The sequence below is a fragment of the Danio rerio genome, chromosome 16 (genome assembly GCF_052040795.2).
Source record: "Danio rerio strain M-AB ecotype USA chromosome 16, GRCz13ab, whole genome shotgun sequence".
Classification (NCBI taxonomy): Eukaryota; Metazoa; Chordata; class Actinopteri; order Cypriniformes; family Danionidae; genus Danio; species Danio rerio.
Genome location: NC_141036.1, coordinates 52011298 through 52029339, shown reverse-complemented (window position 1 = coordinate 52029339; position 18042 = coordinate 52011298). Strand labels below are relative to the sequence as shown.

Sequence of the window (18042 nt, the reverse complement as noted above, 5' to 3'; positions counted from 1 at the left end):
AGGACCGACAGCTCTGCACATTTTCCATGTCTCCTTAACAAAACAAGTTATCCTAAAAACTAACAACAGTGATACTAAAATCTTAAATACTTTCATGGGGACTTTAAGACCTCAATGTATCATTATTTTCGCATTGCCTGTATTGCATTTTGCATAGCTGTTGCATTTTATCAATCATCAGTTCACAGAAGCGAATCAGACGTCTACACTCTACCTGGTGGAAGAGGTTGGTGAGTTTGATCCTCCAGCGCTGGTGCCAGGCTGTGGCTTCCCCACCCATGTCAACCAACTCATCCATCTGCTTCACTGTCTTAATGGTGGTGACCTGGAGATTTCACAGCATGCTTGAGAATGTGCCTCAATACTTTACAGGAGTCTTACTAGTAATCTGCTCATAAATAGCTGATATTTATCCTATTAATAATGACTATAAATATATTATAGAAATATTCTAGATATAATTACTTACAAAACAAATGAGACAGGAGCAGTGTCTAATTAGGTAATAAGATTTACAATGCAAATTATTGAGAGTTCCAGAACAATTAGTGCTCTTTGTGCCTCCACAATGCCTCGGCCAGTTAAATGCAAACCCATTAGCATGCCTGCATAATTCATTTCAAATTCATATTGAGAAATTTAAATTCCCACAGATCACTTGCATCCTGAGACCAGATTTGCTAACAGCTTAGTTAAAACTACAATCAGGATTTACTAAAAAATGCAGTAAAAATTAATAATTGATAAAGTGACTTTATTGTGTGTGGATTACAGTACAGTGCATCCGGAAAGTATTCATAGCGCTTGACTTTTTCCACATTTTTTATGTTACAGCCTTATTCCAAAACGAATTAAATTTATTGATTTTCTCAAAATTCTACACACAATATGCCATAATGACAATGTGAACAAAAGAGTTTTTGCAAATTTATTAAAAATAAAAAACTGAAAAATCACATGTATAGAAGTATTCACAGCCTTTGGCCTGAAGCTCTAAATTGAGCTCAGGTACATTCTTTTTCCACTGATCATTCTAGAGATGTTTCAGCAGCTTAATTGGAGTTCACCTGTGGTAAATTTAGTTGATTGGACATGATTTGAAAAGGCATACACCTGTCTATATAAGATCCCAGGGTTGACAGTGCATGTCAAAGCACATACCAAGCATGAAGACAAAGGAATTGTCTGTAGACCTCCGACACAAGATTGTCCCGAAGCACAAGGCTGGGGAAGGTTACAGAAAAATTCTGCTGCTCTCAAATTTGCAATGACTACAGTGGCCTCCATTGTCCATAAGTGGAAGATGCTTGAACCCCCAGGACTTTTCCAAGAGCTGGCCCGCCATCTAAGTGATCGTGGGAGAAGGGCCTTAGTCAGGGATGTGATAAATAACCCGATGGTCCCTCTGTCTGAGCTCCAGTGTTCTTCTGTGGAGAGAGGAGAACCTTACAGAAGGACAACCATCTGTGCAGCAATCCTTCAATCAGGCCTGTATGGTAAAGTGGCCAGACGGAAGCCAATTCCCACCTGAAATTTGCCAAAAGGCATCTGAAGGACTCTCAGACCATAAGAAACTAAATTCTCTGGTCTGATGAGACTAAAATTGAACTCTTTGGAGTGAATGCCAGACATTACTTTTGGAGAAAACCAGGCACCGCTCATCACCAGGCTAATAGCATCCCTACAGTTATGAATGGTGGTGGCAGCATCATGCTGTGGGGATGTTTTTCAGCAGCATGAACTGGAAGACTAGTCAGGTTAGAGGGAAAGATGAATGCAGCATTTGTCGTAAATTCGACGTCTAATCAATTAGAAATTATCAGACCAGAGGTTTTGAATATCAGAAAATAGACTTTATTCTCCATAATAAAGCCGAGAAAGAGCAGAGCAGACCCCAGAGCATTCTGAAGTCTCTCCTGGACACCTTCTGAAGTCTCTCCTGGACACCTTCTGAAGTCTCTCCTGCACCTTCTGAAGTTTCAGTGTGTTTGTTACAATTTTTATACAGGATTATTTGACACACCCCTAAGTCTCTTTTTAACTCTTGACCATTTTTGAATAGGTTTCTAGTCTAAGGGGTCCTGCTATTCTTGGCTTTCAGCCCACTAGCTCATGTCAGCAGAGATGTTACAGGTCTATGTCAGCAAAGTATAGATGCAACTTATGCAAAAGGATTAAGTGTTTACATACATTGTTATGATAGGATAATAACTTAATAATATGTTACTCATTCTAACTTCTGACACATATAGCTTCATACAAGTATTTAACCTATATAATCAGTGCTTTACATATTCAGTTATTCTACACAATCAGTCACTCAGCCTTCTCCTGGTGTTGCTCCTGTAGGCATACTCATCTTACACAGACATATCACTGTATTTTTAACACACGCTGGCATGTTTGCTGCAAACACTACATACATTTTGAGAAGAGAAAATTAACTGCTTTACACTTAGAAAATACTTCACACTGAGAGAATAGAAATCTTCTTCAATCCCTCCTCTTAAGACTTTAGTCTTAATATTATTGTCTTTTAACCCCAAAGTGCAATTTCATAATCCAGTTCTCTTAATTACCTCTATCTAGTGACTGATATTAGCCACATAGCTGTTATCAATTGACTAGATTATGCCACTGTACTTTGACAGAAGTCCAGCCAAACGTCTTCCCCCTTGATTTGAAGGAAGTAAAAGACTGTACTCTGTTTTACTCCTAACACATCAAAGACAATAAAGTTTTAAGCATATGTATTCAGTTGGTTCAGTGCTAGCTGCTAGTTTTCACACTCATGTAGAATATACTGAAGTAATATTATATATAGGTACCATGAAAGCAATATGCAAACAAAATCAATATGCAATCGTAAAAAGCATCAAATGTTGATCTTGATCTTTGCTTATCCTTGTTTCTCTTCTTCTAAGCTATCAGCATCTTCATTAGACTTTGAAAAGATGTTGATGGAGATGTGTGGTTGAGAGTCTGAGTTCTGAAATCTGCAGTTGTGCATTCATCATCCCTTGACTTGTGGCACTTCTGTATGTGGTACTCAGGCACATTATCAGAATCACTCTTTACTTTGCTCTGATAAACTTCTCCTTCCACAAGTTGAACTTCGTAGTTTAGAGCTTTGGAATATTCAGGCTCCTCTGTTTCCAGTCAGCTTTCCCTCACTGGAGTTGTTCCCTTTCGCTTCTTTGAGGCATTGGTACCTCATCAATGGCATCCTCTTTAGCAGCTGTTGGATTTGCCCTCATCCAGATATGGTCCTTTCCTCCTGAGCTCACCAGAGCATCCTCAGATAGACTCAATCACCTAGACCAGTTGGACCTTGTATCACTGCTCTCTCACATGGCTCCTTTCTGGTTTCCTGCACAGATATCGCTATGCACATGGCAATTATTTGTTTCTTCATTAAAGTCCCTACTGCATTAGACATCTTTGCAAACCATTCCAAGAGGTTTATGCAAGGTTATAGGTGAGATTATATGCCAAGTTTCATGTGGTTTCTTGCAAGGGTCATGCGGTTTCTTGCAAGGTTTCTTTCAAGGTTTCTTTCAAGGTTTCTTTCAAGGGTCGACCCAATTCATGCGCTGCAGTGTTAGATGCCTGTTTCTGTCAGTTTCCATGCCATCACTCACCAATGCACTTGTTAGCAAATTAATTCTATTAAGTTTATTATTTTCACATATTTCATTGAGCGTTGGTCTTGATGGATCATCTTCATCTCTTTCAGCCATTTCTGGTAATTGAGCATAATACAATTATTCTCTCTTTTTCTTTATTCATAATTTTTCATACTCCTTTAGATGATTTATTTATTGATCACTTATTAACTTTAATTTAATTACTTTATGAATGCAAACCCATTATGAACTTATTTCTGAAGGCATTTTAAAATTTAGGAACTACTTATCTTGTCACAGATGTAATAACTGTTCCAGCTTCATAATTTGCTTCTGGTACCATCTCCAATCAGCTATTCAACATAGTTTCTCAACTGTGCTTGTTTACGGAATAATTCTCTATCCAGTCAACACCAAAAACAGTCATCATATCTCACTGTTTGGAGCAATGGTCTCCACTCAAGTCTTTTAATTGAACTAGATCTTTGTGAAGCTGTAGATAATTCAATCATCCACATATTGTGACAGTGTTCATCCTATGATCTTCTCCCTAATTTTAACCCTTTATGCATTCTGGTGTATACAGTATATGGTAGTCATCAGCCTACACAAGTACAAACAAGTTTCTACCCTCCTCTGGTAGTTACCTAAAATTAACTCAATAGAAACCAAGCACTTAATGTATTTACCATCCAAAAGAACATATCTCTACATACAATATGAACTTTAGCTGGAAAATCTTCTCCTATTGATTGCTCTTAAATCATATTATCAACATTAAGCCTCTTTTATCTGTCTTGATTAACCATTTATTTTAATTATCACATTAACTTCAATTAAATATTATTAGTTACTTATAATTTATTACTCCTTTAAATTTAAATAGAAATGTCTAGGACAGATTGCATATTACAGTATCTAGATGTTTCTATTAGTGCTCCTATTTTTCACTTTTCGATAGAGTTTTATACCTATTTCAGCATTTAGTGGTTTTCTTTCTGGACAGATCTGCATCTAATCCATTTTAACCCTGACTATGCTGGCTGATTTTATCTGCATCTCAGTCCTGTAATGACAATCATTTAGTTGGAATTTGACACTTCTTTCCTTTACTAATTTATTTTCTGATCTATATATTAATTCCTTTGTTGTCTTTGAGTTATTTTCTTTTGGCTCATAATTATTTCCTAAGGCACTCCCATTAAACTAGTTGTTTATACAATTTTGATGCACTTTTTTATCAGCTGACTAAAACTTACTGCATGTTTTGTAAATTTCTTTTTGCTCTGTTTTAACTATTATTCCTTAATATTTTCTTCTAATTATTCTTCACATATGTTTTCATGTAAAACAATATTTTTTTCTTAAACACTTTTCTCTTTCAATTTGTTTTATAATAATTTAGAAGTATTACTTTTTGACCTTACCATATCTTATGAATTTATTTCAATTGTTATTTCAATCTTCCCTTTAACTGTATCATTTTTTTTTTAATCATTTTTCTAAATTTGAATCTCTTTCCAGTTTTCAATATTCAATCTTGATTTAGGCCATTCATAACATGATTACGGTAAGATATTTTCTTTACTTAATTTTAACTTAAATACTTTATTCCAATCTTATTTATTCTCCAAATTATCTATTGCCTTATCAAACGCTTTTTCTCTTTTTCTTTAGTCAATCTGCTGCATTGTAATTTATCCTTCAACGTTTAAGGACTTTTATAATTAAACCTATTAAAACTTAAACCTAAATTATTTAACATTCATCATAATATATCATTACGCATTTAAAATTTCACTGTAGAATTTCCTTATAACACTTTTTCTTACTTAAAAATTTGCATGATAATAATTTCTCTCTCAAATTGACAGGAGTCTGATTTGATACAAGAATGGGTAGCTAAACTTTTGTTCTTAATTTTCCTTCTGTAATGCTTGAACTTAATTTGGACTTTAGGAGCTACTTTGAGATGGACTGTCAGACTATCCCCCCTCGCAACCTGAGACAACTATAGCTCACAGATTGGTGCAACAGTCTTTTCTATGTTGTCCTGAAATTGCTTCATATCAGGGCACAGTGTTTCCCCCTCTCTCTTTGGGCTGGCTTCTTTCTTTGACTCAGCTGATGTAAAGTTCTGGTGGAGCGTTTTTTCTTTTTGATCAGTTCATCAGTCTCTTGTTAGTGTCTCTTTTGAATGTCTCTGAACAAATGTAGCTTTTTCAGTCCTCAGTAAATCCTGAGTATGCAGTGCCTGCATCACTGCTGTAGCATGTCAGAAGTGTCAACAGCCATTTTGCTCATTGTGTTTTTCAAACACCTTTCCATTTGCCAGTGTACTCAGAGATGTCTGGTAGGTACAAGACTACAGTCCCCCCAAAGTTCATCCATACGTCCTCTTAATTAATATATATAGAATTTAGCTCATGACTTAATAAATTATTTTTTTTCCCCCATTTTTTCCTTCATCAAATAAAGACTCCTTTTATCCATTTTTTTTATTAATTAATTAATTTATCTATTTTTGTTTATTGTTTAACAACTTATTTTTTCTAATTCTCAATCATTTTTATCATATGTAAATATGCTTAATTTTCTATTTGTTAAATGTTCTTATAGATAATTTCTTTGGCTTCAGATTGTGCTTCACTTATTTTTCCTAATTTATTCTAGTGTTTCCTCACTAGTTACATTACATCTTACATTATTTTAATTTCTCTAACATTTCCATACCTGTTTTAATTCAACAGTACTATATGGTGGCCTAATGTCTAATATAACTGTTCAAAATCCTTACTACAATAGCTTCAAGTTCATAGTACTATTTTAACTCTACATGTTTGTTTACTTTAAGCATTTTTCCAATCTGAAATGCAATTTTTAATTTTAAATTAATTTTTAGGTACATAAAATATTAATTATATATAATTTTTTAACTCACTATGATGTTCTTTCATTTTTCCTCAGTGTCTATGCTTTACATCTGACTCACTGCTTTTACTACAAATAGCTGTTGGCTCAGATGACAGCCTGTAGCTGACTTTAAAACAGATGACAACAGTCAACTTACTCCACAACAATTTATTGCACTTAAACATAATTTTATCTTTTAAAGCCAAATTTTATTTTCTTTAAAATGTTAATGTTTTTTCTAATTTTTATTTTTATCTCTTTAATATATATTTTTAAATATCTTCTCTTTTTATTCTATTAAACAATGTTTGGACTTCTTTTTTCTCCATTTTCCTATGCTTCTTTTCCTTTTCAAAAATTAGCATTTTTATCTCTTAGATTTTCCTAATTAATTTTTTTAAGCTTATTTTCCTTAAACATTTGATCATTAACTCTTCAATTAATCAATATTCATTAAAGTTTTTTCTTTTAATTCTTTATTTACTCAAATTATTAACTTATCTTTTTTTTATACTGATTTAGTACATTTGTTTCCTGATCAATATAACTATTAATCTCCATATGTAGTTATTTCTATGCTTCAATTTTTGAATTTCTTAATATTTATTAGTATAGCTTCAAGTTGCATTTTTATTAACACTTTTTATTTATTAAATCTTATTCTATCATTAATATTTTCTTATTTTATTTATCTTATTACATTACTTTATAATATTTCTATTTATTTAATATCCTTATAATATATCTTTACTCTTTAGCTTCTATCTGTCCTGTGAAACTTTTGTTCTTAAAATAGACAGATTCTTACCACTCCTGAAGCAGACCTTCTTCCAGACTGTCGACATGTCAGGAATTTCAGTCACCTCTCTGCCTAGTTCATACTTAAAACACTTCAAACACACAGAGATTATTCAGAAAAATGTTTAACTAGTATATACTTCTTTTCAGTCTGTGTCTTTCAAATGCAATATGATCTCAATTAATTTTATGAGGCTTAATCCTCCTCTGTATCACAATATCTTCCCTAAACTGCATCATTCTCTCTCTTATTGTTCTTAAATCACACAACATATGCAGTCCTTCTTTTATATTATAATATAAAACGATAATTCTTTTAAACTCACTCTTATTGCAAACATACTTCTAAACACAATCATACTTCTCACTCATCCTAACCTCATCTCTTACACTGTGTAACCTGAACCTCACCTCTATTCTAGTCTCTCTAGATCAAAGGTGAAGCTTCTAAGCACCCCAGCAACACAGACAAATACACAAATACTTACAATTACATAAATGCACCTCACTCTTCTTGAGTGACCTGTCCGAATAGCCTCTAACCTTAGAGCTATAACCACAGAATTCTTCACTACACTCCTCTTGAGTGCCTGTTACTTCTGCTCCCGTCTTTACTGTCCTTCAGTAAAAATAGCATTTCACAGGATTTTTGCCTTTTTTCCCCCAGCCTCCTGAATAATAATATTTATCATTATTAAAACAGAACGGGTACTCCGAGGTCTTTGCGCGCTTCTCTCTACTTTATTAATCTGCTTTAATCTCTTAACTGTCACCACACTTTAAGAACTTCCTTTTAAAACATAAATATGCTCTATGCATATTCTTCATAATATTAAAAATTTCCCAAATATGAGTAACAGTTACTAGTTAACGTTTATCCTATCCGTCAAGGCCCTCTTAGGAAAACACAGATCATTTGCATGCAAATTGTTATTTTCTTCTTGTATTCAAAACCTCATTGTTTTCCTTTTATATCTTTACTTTTTTATGTTTACTTTTACTTTTTTAGTTTTACTTGTAGTTCGTTATAGCTGGAGAAACAGTTCAAGTGACTTTTTACCGTTACAAGCAGGTCCTTGGCAGAAAAAACACAAACGTATAAGCTTAAAATTGCTTACCGTTTTTTATCGTGGCCACATATTTGTGTTTTTCCTCCAAGCCCCAGCATGTCCAGTGTCACTCGTTCGCTTCTTTCCAGCCCCACGTTGGGCGCCATTTGTCGTAAATTCGACGTCTAATCAATTAGAAATTATCAGACCAGAGGTTTTGAATATCAGAAAATAGACTTTATTCTCCATAATAAAGCCGAGAAAGAGCAGAGCAGACCCCAGAGCATTCTGAAGTCTCTCCTGGACACCTTCTGAAGTCTCTCCTGCACCTTCTGAAGTTTCAGTGTGTTTGTTACAATTTTTATACAGGATTATTTGACACACCCCTAAGTCTCTTTTTAACTCTTGACCATTTTTGAATAGGTTTCTAGTCTAAGGGGTCCTGCTATTCTTGGCTTTCAGCCCACTAGCTCATGTCAGCAGAGATGTTACAGGTCTATGTCAGCAAAGTATAGATGCAACTTATGCAAAAGGATTAAGTGTTTACATACATTGTTATGATAGGATAATAACTTAATAATATGTTACTCATTCTAACTTCTGACACATATAGCTTCATACAAGTATTTAACCTATATAATCAGTGCTTTACATATTCAGTTATTCTACACAATCAGTCACTCAGCCTTCTCCTGGTGTTGCTCCTGTAGGCATACTCATCTTACACAGACATATCACTGTATTTTTAACACACGCTGGCATGTTTGCTGCAAACACTACATACATTTTGAGAAGAGAAAATTAACTGCTTTACACTTAGAAAATACTTCACACTGAGAGAATAGAAATCTTCTTCACAATGTACAGAGACATCCTGAATGAAAGCCTGCGTCTTGTGCTCTTGACCTCAGACTGGGATGACGGTTCATCTTCCAGCCAGACAATGACCCAAAGCACACCGCCAAAATATCAATGAAGTGGCTTCACAACAACTCAGTGAATGAATGAGTGGCCCAGCCAGGGCCCAGATCTAAATCCTATTGAACATCTCTGGAGAGATCTGACAATGGCTGTACACCAGTTCTTCCAATCCAACCAGATAGAGCTTGAGAGGTACTGCAAAGAGGAATGGGCAGAAATTCCCAAAGACAGGTGTGCCAAGCTTGTGGCATCATGTTCAAAAAGACTAGAGGCTGTAATTGCTGCTAAAGGTGCATCAACAAAGTATTGAGCAAAGGCTGTGAATGCATATGTGATTTTTCAGTTTTTTTTTTTTTTTTAAATAAATTTACAACAATTTCAAAAAATATTTTTTCATATTGTCCTTATGGGGTATTGTGTGTAGAATATTGAGGAAATCAATACATTTAATCCATTTTGGTATAAGGCTGTAACAAAAAATGTGGAAAAAGAGAAGCACTATGAACACTTTCCGGATGCACTGTATAGAAGTTTGTCTTTCACGTCGGTGTCAATAGCCTAGTGGTTAAGTGCACCGACATATAGCACCATGGTGCTCACGGCGACCCAAGTTCGATTCCCAGCTCGAGGTCCTATGCCGACCCTTTCCCTCTCTCTGGTCCTAATACTTTCCTGTCTGTCCTCCACTATCCTATCTTAATAAAAGGTGAAAAACCCCTAAAACATAATAATAAAAAATAATAATAAAAAATAAAAGAAGTTTGTCTTTCAGACACAACATTTATAAGAGGAGAGAATTTAAATGAATTGTTCAATGTGATTTAAGAAGGCTTCTACTATTTTTAAAGCTTAAACAAGCACATCCTAACCCGTGTTGAGCTTGAAATGCAGTGATAGCTGTTGTATGAGGAGACAAACTAACAAGGAAAGAAGAAGTATGCTGTTATTATTAATTGAAGCTTTTGTTAAATTATGTTGGTCATTATGGAAATGAGCTGCTGCATCTGTTTTTACTGTCAGTAAAAACACCTGTGGAAATCTATACTCCCATCTGCGCTTTATTAGGATTTTATGGGGTCTCGTGCTAATTAGATCTGTTTAATAAATCTGTCACCCAAAGTTATTGTTGTTTCTGATAAGATGTGTGTAGCTGTACTCACAGAGAAAACCCTCTCCGGGTATCCCTTAGCCCTCATGTTGGTGTCATGAACCTGCTTTAGAATCATCCAAGCTTCGTCGTGCTTCCCGTTCTGTTAAAACACACATTTCATTTGGGAATTAGTAATGTTGTGGATTCACAAAGCTGTTCACTCCAGATAAAATTGGATTAAACTTTCAAAGCATGTCTATGAAACACCTAATGGGTATTAATGGGTATATTGTAAGGAGGCTCTATTATCAAAGTAAGCCATCTACAATTTGATAAATATTCTCATGATATTAATGCATATTGCTATATAGACCATTTCAATTTGGTCATGCCATTGGTCCATAAACATTTCCGGTTTGTTATCAAACTATTTCATAACCATAATAAGAGGCAATTCAATCTAACTTAATGTTAAAATGGCTATCATAACATTATTTTGGCAATATCTGGCTTTTTTTAAATCTCGGAAGCTATAGAAATTAAACATGTAAAACAGGAAATACGTTGGGACCATTGTTTTTGTTTACGTCCCTTAAAAATGGTCTATATTATAGACTTAATACAGAGTTGCAAATGCAAAAAAGAAATTTACTAGAAAAGACACTTTGAGATTATTGATCTCTTTCACAGTAGTGTCTTGGCCAAAATTATGTTAATAGTAGCTCTACTGCTAGAAAGATTTGAGTTTTATATTAGAAAGCAGCTTAACTTTTGAAAACCATATCTCACATGTCACAAAACCAGCCTTCTTTCATCTGAGAATCATCATCGCTAAGTTACGAAGCATGCTGTCTGTTTCAGATGCAGAAAAGCTAGTTCAAGCTTTTATGACTTCTAGACTGGATTACTGTAATGCTCTGTTCACTAGTTGCCCAGCATCCTCTATTATTAAACTTCAGTTAGTGCAAAAGCATGTCTATAAAACACCTAATGGGTATTTATTAAGAATGTCTTTATGGTTATGGTTAGAGTTAGGTGTATGGAGGCTTTATTATCATAATAAGGCATCCACAATTTGATAAATACTCTCATGTACACTCAATATGGTATTAATGTACAATGTTATATACGGAGGTGTAAATATCTAACACTATTTCCATTAAAAATAGGTATTTAGTAGAACTGGGCAAAGGTTATTTGTTATTAATCGCATCTAAAATAAAAATGCAAAAAAAACATTTGCTTTGACATTATATACGTGTGAGTATTATATATATTTATTTTTGACATACATGTTTTAAATCTAAATATAAATCAATTTAATATAAAATAATATTAATTGTTAAATACATGCACTCACATTTATTATGTCAAAAATACTTTTTGGATGCGCTTAATCCAAATTGCCCAGCACTAGTATTTAGTGTAAACGGCATCTATAGCAATGAATAGTCTATTTTGATGTCATGTTTGCTTGGAGTTAGTACTATTCTGCATGTTTTACATCTAGTATTAACCAATGACAAGATCATCACTAACCTCCAGGTAGAAGCGTGGGCTCTCAGGCATGGTGGTCAGAGCGGCGATAGCAGCGACGGATGGAAACGCACACACCAGAACAAACACTCGCCAGCTATGAAACTGGTAGGCTGATCCCATCTGGAAGCTCCAGCCTGGTTAAAAGGATCAAAAGAGACTTTATCAATGGATTACACTAATATATGCATATGCAGTCAAGAATGAATTCAAAATAATTTAATGTATCAAATTTATTAGCATTTTTTTTTTTGGATTGCAAATTTTTAATAGTTAATGTAAGCGGTGAACATCTTTTCGTCCCTGTTGGGTGAGAAAAAAAAAGTAGGATGGGACTTGATTTTGTCCATCAAGAATTGATTAGATGGTTTGCGATTGGAGGATCTCATGTGATTGGCAAGTTGACCCCCCCCCTTAAGCCATTTATGGTTTATTATTAGTGGATCAAATGTGAGTGATAGGTTGATCAATTTTAATTAATCAATTAATGATTTAACTTCTAAAAGTGCCATTAAATTAAAAAAAAATCATGTAAAACCTTGTACAATGTTTACGTGAAGCCATATTAATATTGTAATAATAATAATAATAATATATATATATATATATATATATATATATATATATATATATATATATATATATATATATATATATATATATATATATATATATATATATATATATAATCTTAATAATTTTAATTATGAAACTTTTATGATGACAGATTACCAGAACAACTAAAAAATTTTATAAATTAAAATAAACCAGCAGAGGTCACTGGAAAACATTCACACTCACACAAACTACAAATCCGCCAGTTCATGGACTACAACTTCATACATGCACTCCGTTCACACACGTTCTAGATCTTGACTGATTATACTCGCACAGCTGAAGCTGCTTAAGGACTGATTCATGGACTATAAGTACTGCTCAAATCGGTTAAGTGACATTATAACACGTTTTCCTTTGTCTTGTTTTACTGTGTTTTTGATCCTTGCCTTGTTTATTTATTTAATCCTGTTTGCTGCCTGCCTTTTGACCACTTTGACCATGACTATGACTCTGGATTGCCCTTATACATCTGTTTGCCCCTGGGTTTACCATTGCTTGCCTGACCATTCTAATAAACCTACATGTGGATCCTTACCTCTGGTGTCAGAGTCTCTCCCCTGGTTACAGAAAAAAAAACACGGCAAAACAAGACAAAGGAAAACGCGTTGTAGTGTCACTTAACAGATAACAAGACTCAGCAAAAGTGTTTGTGTTTGAGCTGTACTTATAGTCCATGAATCAGTCCTTAAGCAGCTTCAGCTGTGCGAGTATAATCAGTCAGGATCTAGAACGTGTGTGAACGGAGTGCATGTATGAAGTTGTAGTCCATGAACTGGCGGATTTGTAGTTTGTGTGAGTGTGAATGTTTTCCAGCGACCTCTGCTGGTTAGATTGCTGATAATTATGACAATATTATTATTATTGTTATTATTATTAATACTTTTATATAGCTATTTAAAACTATTAAAGTTAAAAAATGTGGCTGTAACTTGCTCTTTTATTTGTAAGTGTGAATTTGTAAATGGGAAAATTCTTGTTATGTCAACTTAGCTTTAACATTGTGCTATGTCAGGAGACTTTTAACCTTTTTTTAACATCCCTGCAGTCTTTATTGATCACCACACAACAACTGGTGAAAGTGCTTTCAGTAACATCTCCAGCTAAGGTCACCGCTTGAGTCTCCTGTGGATTAAAGAGAGATTGGGTTTCTTGCTGAAGGGCAGCGTGGTGACGATTAATGGATCTCCAACATTTCATTAACCAGGCTAAGATCAGTTAACCGTGATGTTCATGTGCTGGTTACCGTAATGAGGAATGATGGCCCAGGCCATGGCGGCTGCGTAGATTCCTCCGATCATCCAGAACATGCAAAGCCAACTCAAGTGCTCCCCGCGTTTCTCCTGAGCCAGGAACTCAGAGTAATAAGAGAACACGATGGGGATCGAGCCGCCGATTCTACAGCAACAAACAGACAAATGCACAGATTAGGATACCTCAATTTTTTTTAAATGGATACTGTACCACAATGTGCAAAATCGATTTATATCACCTTAATCCAAAGAAAAAAAATCTTTAACACTGGAAAACTAAAGATTTATTAAGTATTGATTATTGGTTAAATTCATTTATTCAGCCGATAGTCATAAAAAGGATAACTGCTTCAGCCAGGAAAAGCATTAGATCAGTGTTTCTCAACCACGTTCCTGGAGGACCACCAGCTCTCACATTTTCAATGTCTCCTTGACCAAACACATCTATCTATCTATCTATCTATCTATCTATCTATCTATCTATCTATCTATCTATCTATCTATCTATCTATCTATCTATCTATCTATCTATCTATCTATCTCTCCGTCCGTCCATCCATCCATCCATCCATCCATCCATCCATCCATCCTTCCATCTATCCATTCATCCATCCATCCATCCATCCATCCATCCATCCATCTATCTATCTCTTCGTCCGTCCGTCCGTCCGTCCGTCCGTCTGTCTATCTATCTATCTATCTATCTATCTATCTATCTATCTATCTATCTATCTATCTATCTATCTATCTATCTATCTATCTATCTATCTATCTATCTATCTATCTATCTATCTATCTATCTATATATCTATCTATCTATCTATCTATCTATCTATCTCTCCGTCCGTCCATCCATCCATCCATCCATCTATCTCTCCGTCCGTCCGACCGTCCGTCCGTCCGTCTGTCTGTCTGTCTGTCTGTCTGTCTGTCTGTCTGTCTGTCTGTCTGTCTATCTATCTATCTATCTTTCCATCCATCCATCTATCTATCTATCTATCCATCTGTTATATTATTATTATGAATAAATATCGCTTGTGTGCAATGATAACAAGATATTTAGTAAAATGTGTTGATGCCGAATCTTAAAACCTATAATTGAAGTAAATATTGAGTTAACTCTTATTTGAATTACAAAAAGGTGTTTTGTGTGCTCAATGACAATAGTACAGCAATTAATAAAAAAACTCATCTAAATTAATAAAAATCGAATAAACTCTAAATATTGATACATTAAAATTAGCATTAAACATATCTGTGTGCCATTGTAAATTTCAAAATTGTATTAAAGTTTGTAAAATGGCAGGAAGCAAAATTAAAATTGAATGAAAATGTGAAAAAAGTAACTATAATTACTATAGTTATTGATCAAGTAAAAAAAAATTATCAAAGTTTTTCTCAACAATTAATATATCTTTATGATACAGTCGAAGGCAAAATATAAGCTATTTTTGCTATTATTAGTTAGGCTAAATAGGCCAATGATTGCACAACATTGGTTTGTTCTGTAGCCAATTAAAAAAAAAATATATATATATATATATATATATATATATATATTTTTTTTTTTTTTTTTTTTTTTCCCAAATTATGTTTAACAGATTCAGGAATTTTTCACCATATTTTCTATAATATTTCTTCGTCTGGAGAAAGTCTTATTTATTTTATTTTGGCTGACACAAAAGCAGTTTTTAATTTATTAAACACCATTTTAAGATCAAAATTATTAGCCCCTTTAAGCTAAATATTTTGATGGTCTACAGATTAAACCATTGTTATACAATAACTTGCCTAATTACCTTAACCTGCCAAGTTAGTCTAATTAACCTAGTTAAGCCTTTAAATGTCACTTTAAGCTGTATAGAAGTGTCTTGAAAATTATATAGTCAAATATTATTTACTGTCACCATAGCAAAGATAAAATAAACCAGTTGTTGGGAATAAGTTTTTGAAACTATTATGTTTAGAAATGTGTTGAAGAAATCTACTCTCCCCCAGAATTTTAGGGAAAAAATAAACAGGGGGCTAATAATTCTGACTTCAACTGTATATATAAAAGAGTACAGTAAATGTGCATCATCATTTACCCCACACCGGAGAGCAGACGACAGAAGAGGAAAGAGCTGTATCCTTGGACAAAGGAGGAGAAGAAAGCAAACACACTGTTGATGGAGAGCGAGATGAGAAGAGTCTGTCTGCGGCCGATTCTGTCAGCCAATCCACCCCACACAAATGCTCCCACCATCATCCCCAAATACACGATCAGACCTAAGAGGCACAAAGAAACAGAGGATCAATAAATACACACAAGACAGAAAATCAAAGTCCCCAATAAAGCAGGACGACGGGCTAAATGACATTTTGGAAATGGAGCTACAGGATCTAGAAATGATTAAAATGTCAGAGTGTCTTAATGGCATAGTTCACCCAAAAATGAAAATCCTGCCATCGTTCATTCACCTTTCACTTATTCAACATTTTTGTGAGTTTCTTTCTTATAATAAATCGCAAATAAATCGCAACTTAAGCACGAGCAATTTCTAAATCGCAAAAGGCTGCAATTTATATCTATTAATTTATTTAGAATTTTATTCAGAATATGTTCTTGTGCGCATGATATTAATATGTTAACCAATCAGAGCTTACGTTGCGCACCGGGCAATTATAGCTATTATGTTAACCAGCTCAATCTGCGCATGACGAAGTTGAGTGGGAGAACTGAATAGGCGAAGCAGGAGGAAAGAGCATAAAATATGGATGCAGGTCAAAATGAAAATGATTTGGTGCCAAGGAGAAATTCAATGACAGTCATTTTGGAGTATTTTTGAAATCAGGAGAGAGGATGTGTCACAGAGCAAGGCAATTTTTAAGACTTGTGAAATGATTATTCCAACAAAACGGAGCAATACTACAAATCTGATCCAACACTTAAAACAGTGTCATAAAAAACTGCATGATCAACGCATCTCGACACAGTGCATCGAAACAAACAAAAGCACACATAAAAGCCAGCCCAAACAGACTAAACTAGTATCCATTGTTCAAGCATTTGCAAGCGTCGTGCCTTATGGGTAAGAGTCAAAACGACACGAAGAAATAACTGACTCACAGTTTTGTTATGCACTTCTTGTGCACTGAATGCATTTAGAATGTATGTAGCTTGTTTGAAAAAGCAAAAACAGTTGCCAAAATCGCAAATAAAATCGCAATCGCAATATGATTATTCTGTCCATATTGCACAGCCCTAGATATAAACTAGCCTAGAAGACCATCTGCTGTTAAAAACTAGCTTAGAGTGTAATTTGCAGTTAAAAATGAACATAGAGTGCCGTCTGCTGTTAAAAAGTAGCCTAGAGTGTCATCTGCTGTTAAAAGCTAACCTACGGCACTATCTGCTGTTAAAATCTAGCCTAGAGTGCCATCTGGTGTTAAACATTAGCCAAGAGCACAGTCTCCTGTTAAACACTAGCACCATCTGCTGTTAAAAACTACTATAGAACACGACCTGCTGTTGAAGTCTAGCCTAGAGTGCCATCTGATGTTAAACATTAGCCTAGAGCACAGTCTCCTGTTAAACACTAGCGCCATCTGCTGTAAAAAACTAGCATAGAACACCATCTGCTGTTACAAACTAACCTAGAGTGCCATCTGCTGTTAAAAACTAACCTAGAGCACCATCTGCTGTTAAAAACTATCCTAGAGCGCTGTCTACTGTTTTAATCTAGCCTAGAGCACGGCCTCTGTTAAAAACTAGCCTAGAGCATTATCTGGTGTTAATAAAAACTAGCCTAGAGTGCTGTCTGCTGTTACAATCTAGCCTAGAGCACCATCAATTGTTAAAATCTAGTCTAGAGTGTCATCTGCTGTTATAACCCAGCCTAGAGCATCATCTGCTGTTATAATCTAGCCTAGAGCACCATCTGCTCTTAAGATCGAGCCGAGAGCATCATCTGCTGTTAAAAACTAGCCTAGTGCGCCATTTGCTATTGAAAACTAGCATAGAGCATCATGTGGTGTTAAAACAAGCCTAGAATGCCATCTGCTGTTAAAAACCAGCTTGCAGCGCCATGTTATGTTAAACTCAATCTAGCCAAGAGCATCGTCTCCTGTTAAACACTTGCCTAGTGCGCCATCTGCTGTTCAAAAAACTAGCCTAGAGTGTCGTCTGCTGTCAAAAATTAGCCTAGAGCGCAGTCAGCTGTTAAACACTAGCCTAGAATGCCATCTGCCGTTAAAACTAG

At 34.8% G+C, this 18042-nt stretch overlaps 2 protein-coding genes across 2 annotated transcripts in view; both read right to left on the bottom strand.

The window, feature by feature from the left end:
• Nucleotides 1–18042, bottom strand: part of LOC147840416 (uncharacterized) — a 976031-nt gene that overhangs the window by 656556 nt on the left and 301433 nt on the right. The window lies entirely within an intron of this gene.
• sv2a (synaptic vesicle glycoprotein 2A) overlaps nt 1–18042 on the bottom strand; it is a 91163-nt gene that overhangs the window by 11159 nt on the left and 61962 nt on the right. Inside the window, exons 3-7 of the mRNA XM_087288040.1 lie at nt 15889–16069; nt 13795–13946; nt 11937–12070; nt 10468–10557; nt 215–325 (exon numbers count right to left, since the gene is read on the bottom strand). Of these exons, the coding sequence (XP_087144166.1) occupies nt 215–325; nt 10468–10557; nt 11937–12070; nt 13795–13946; nt 15889–16069 (668 nt within the window). The remainder of the gene's footprint in view (nt 1–214; nt 326–10467; nt 10558–11936; nt 12071–13794; nt 13947–15888; nt 16070–18042) is intronic.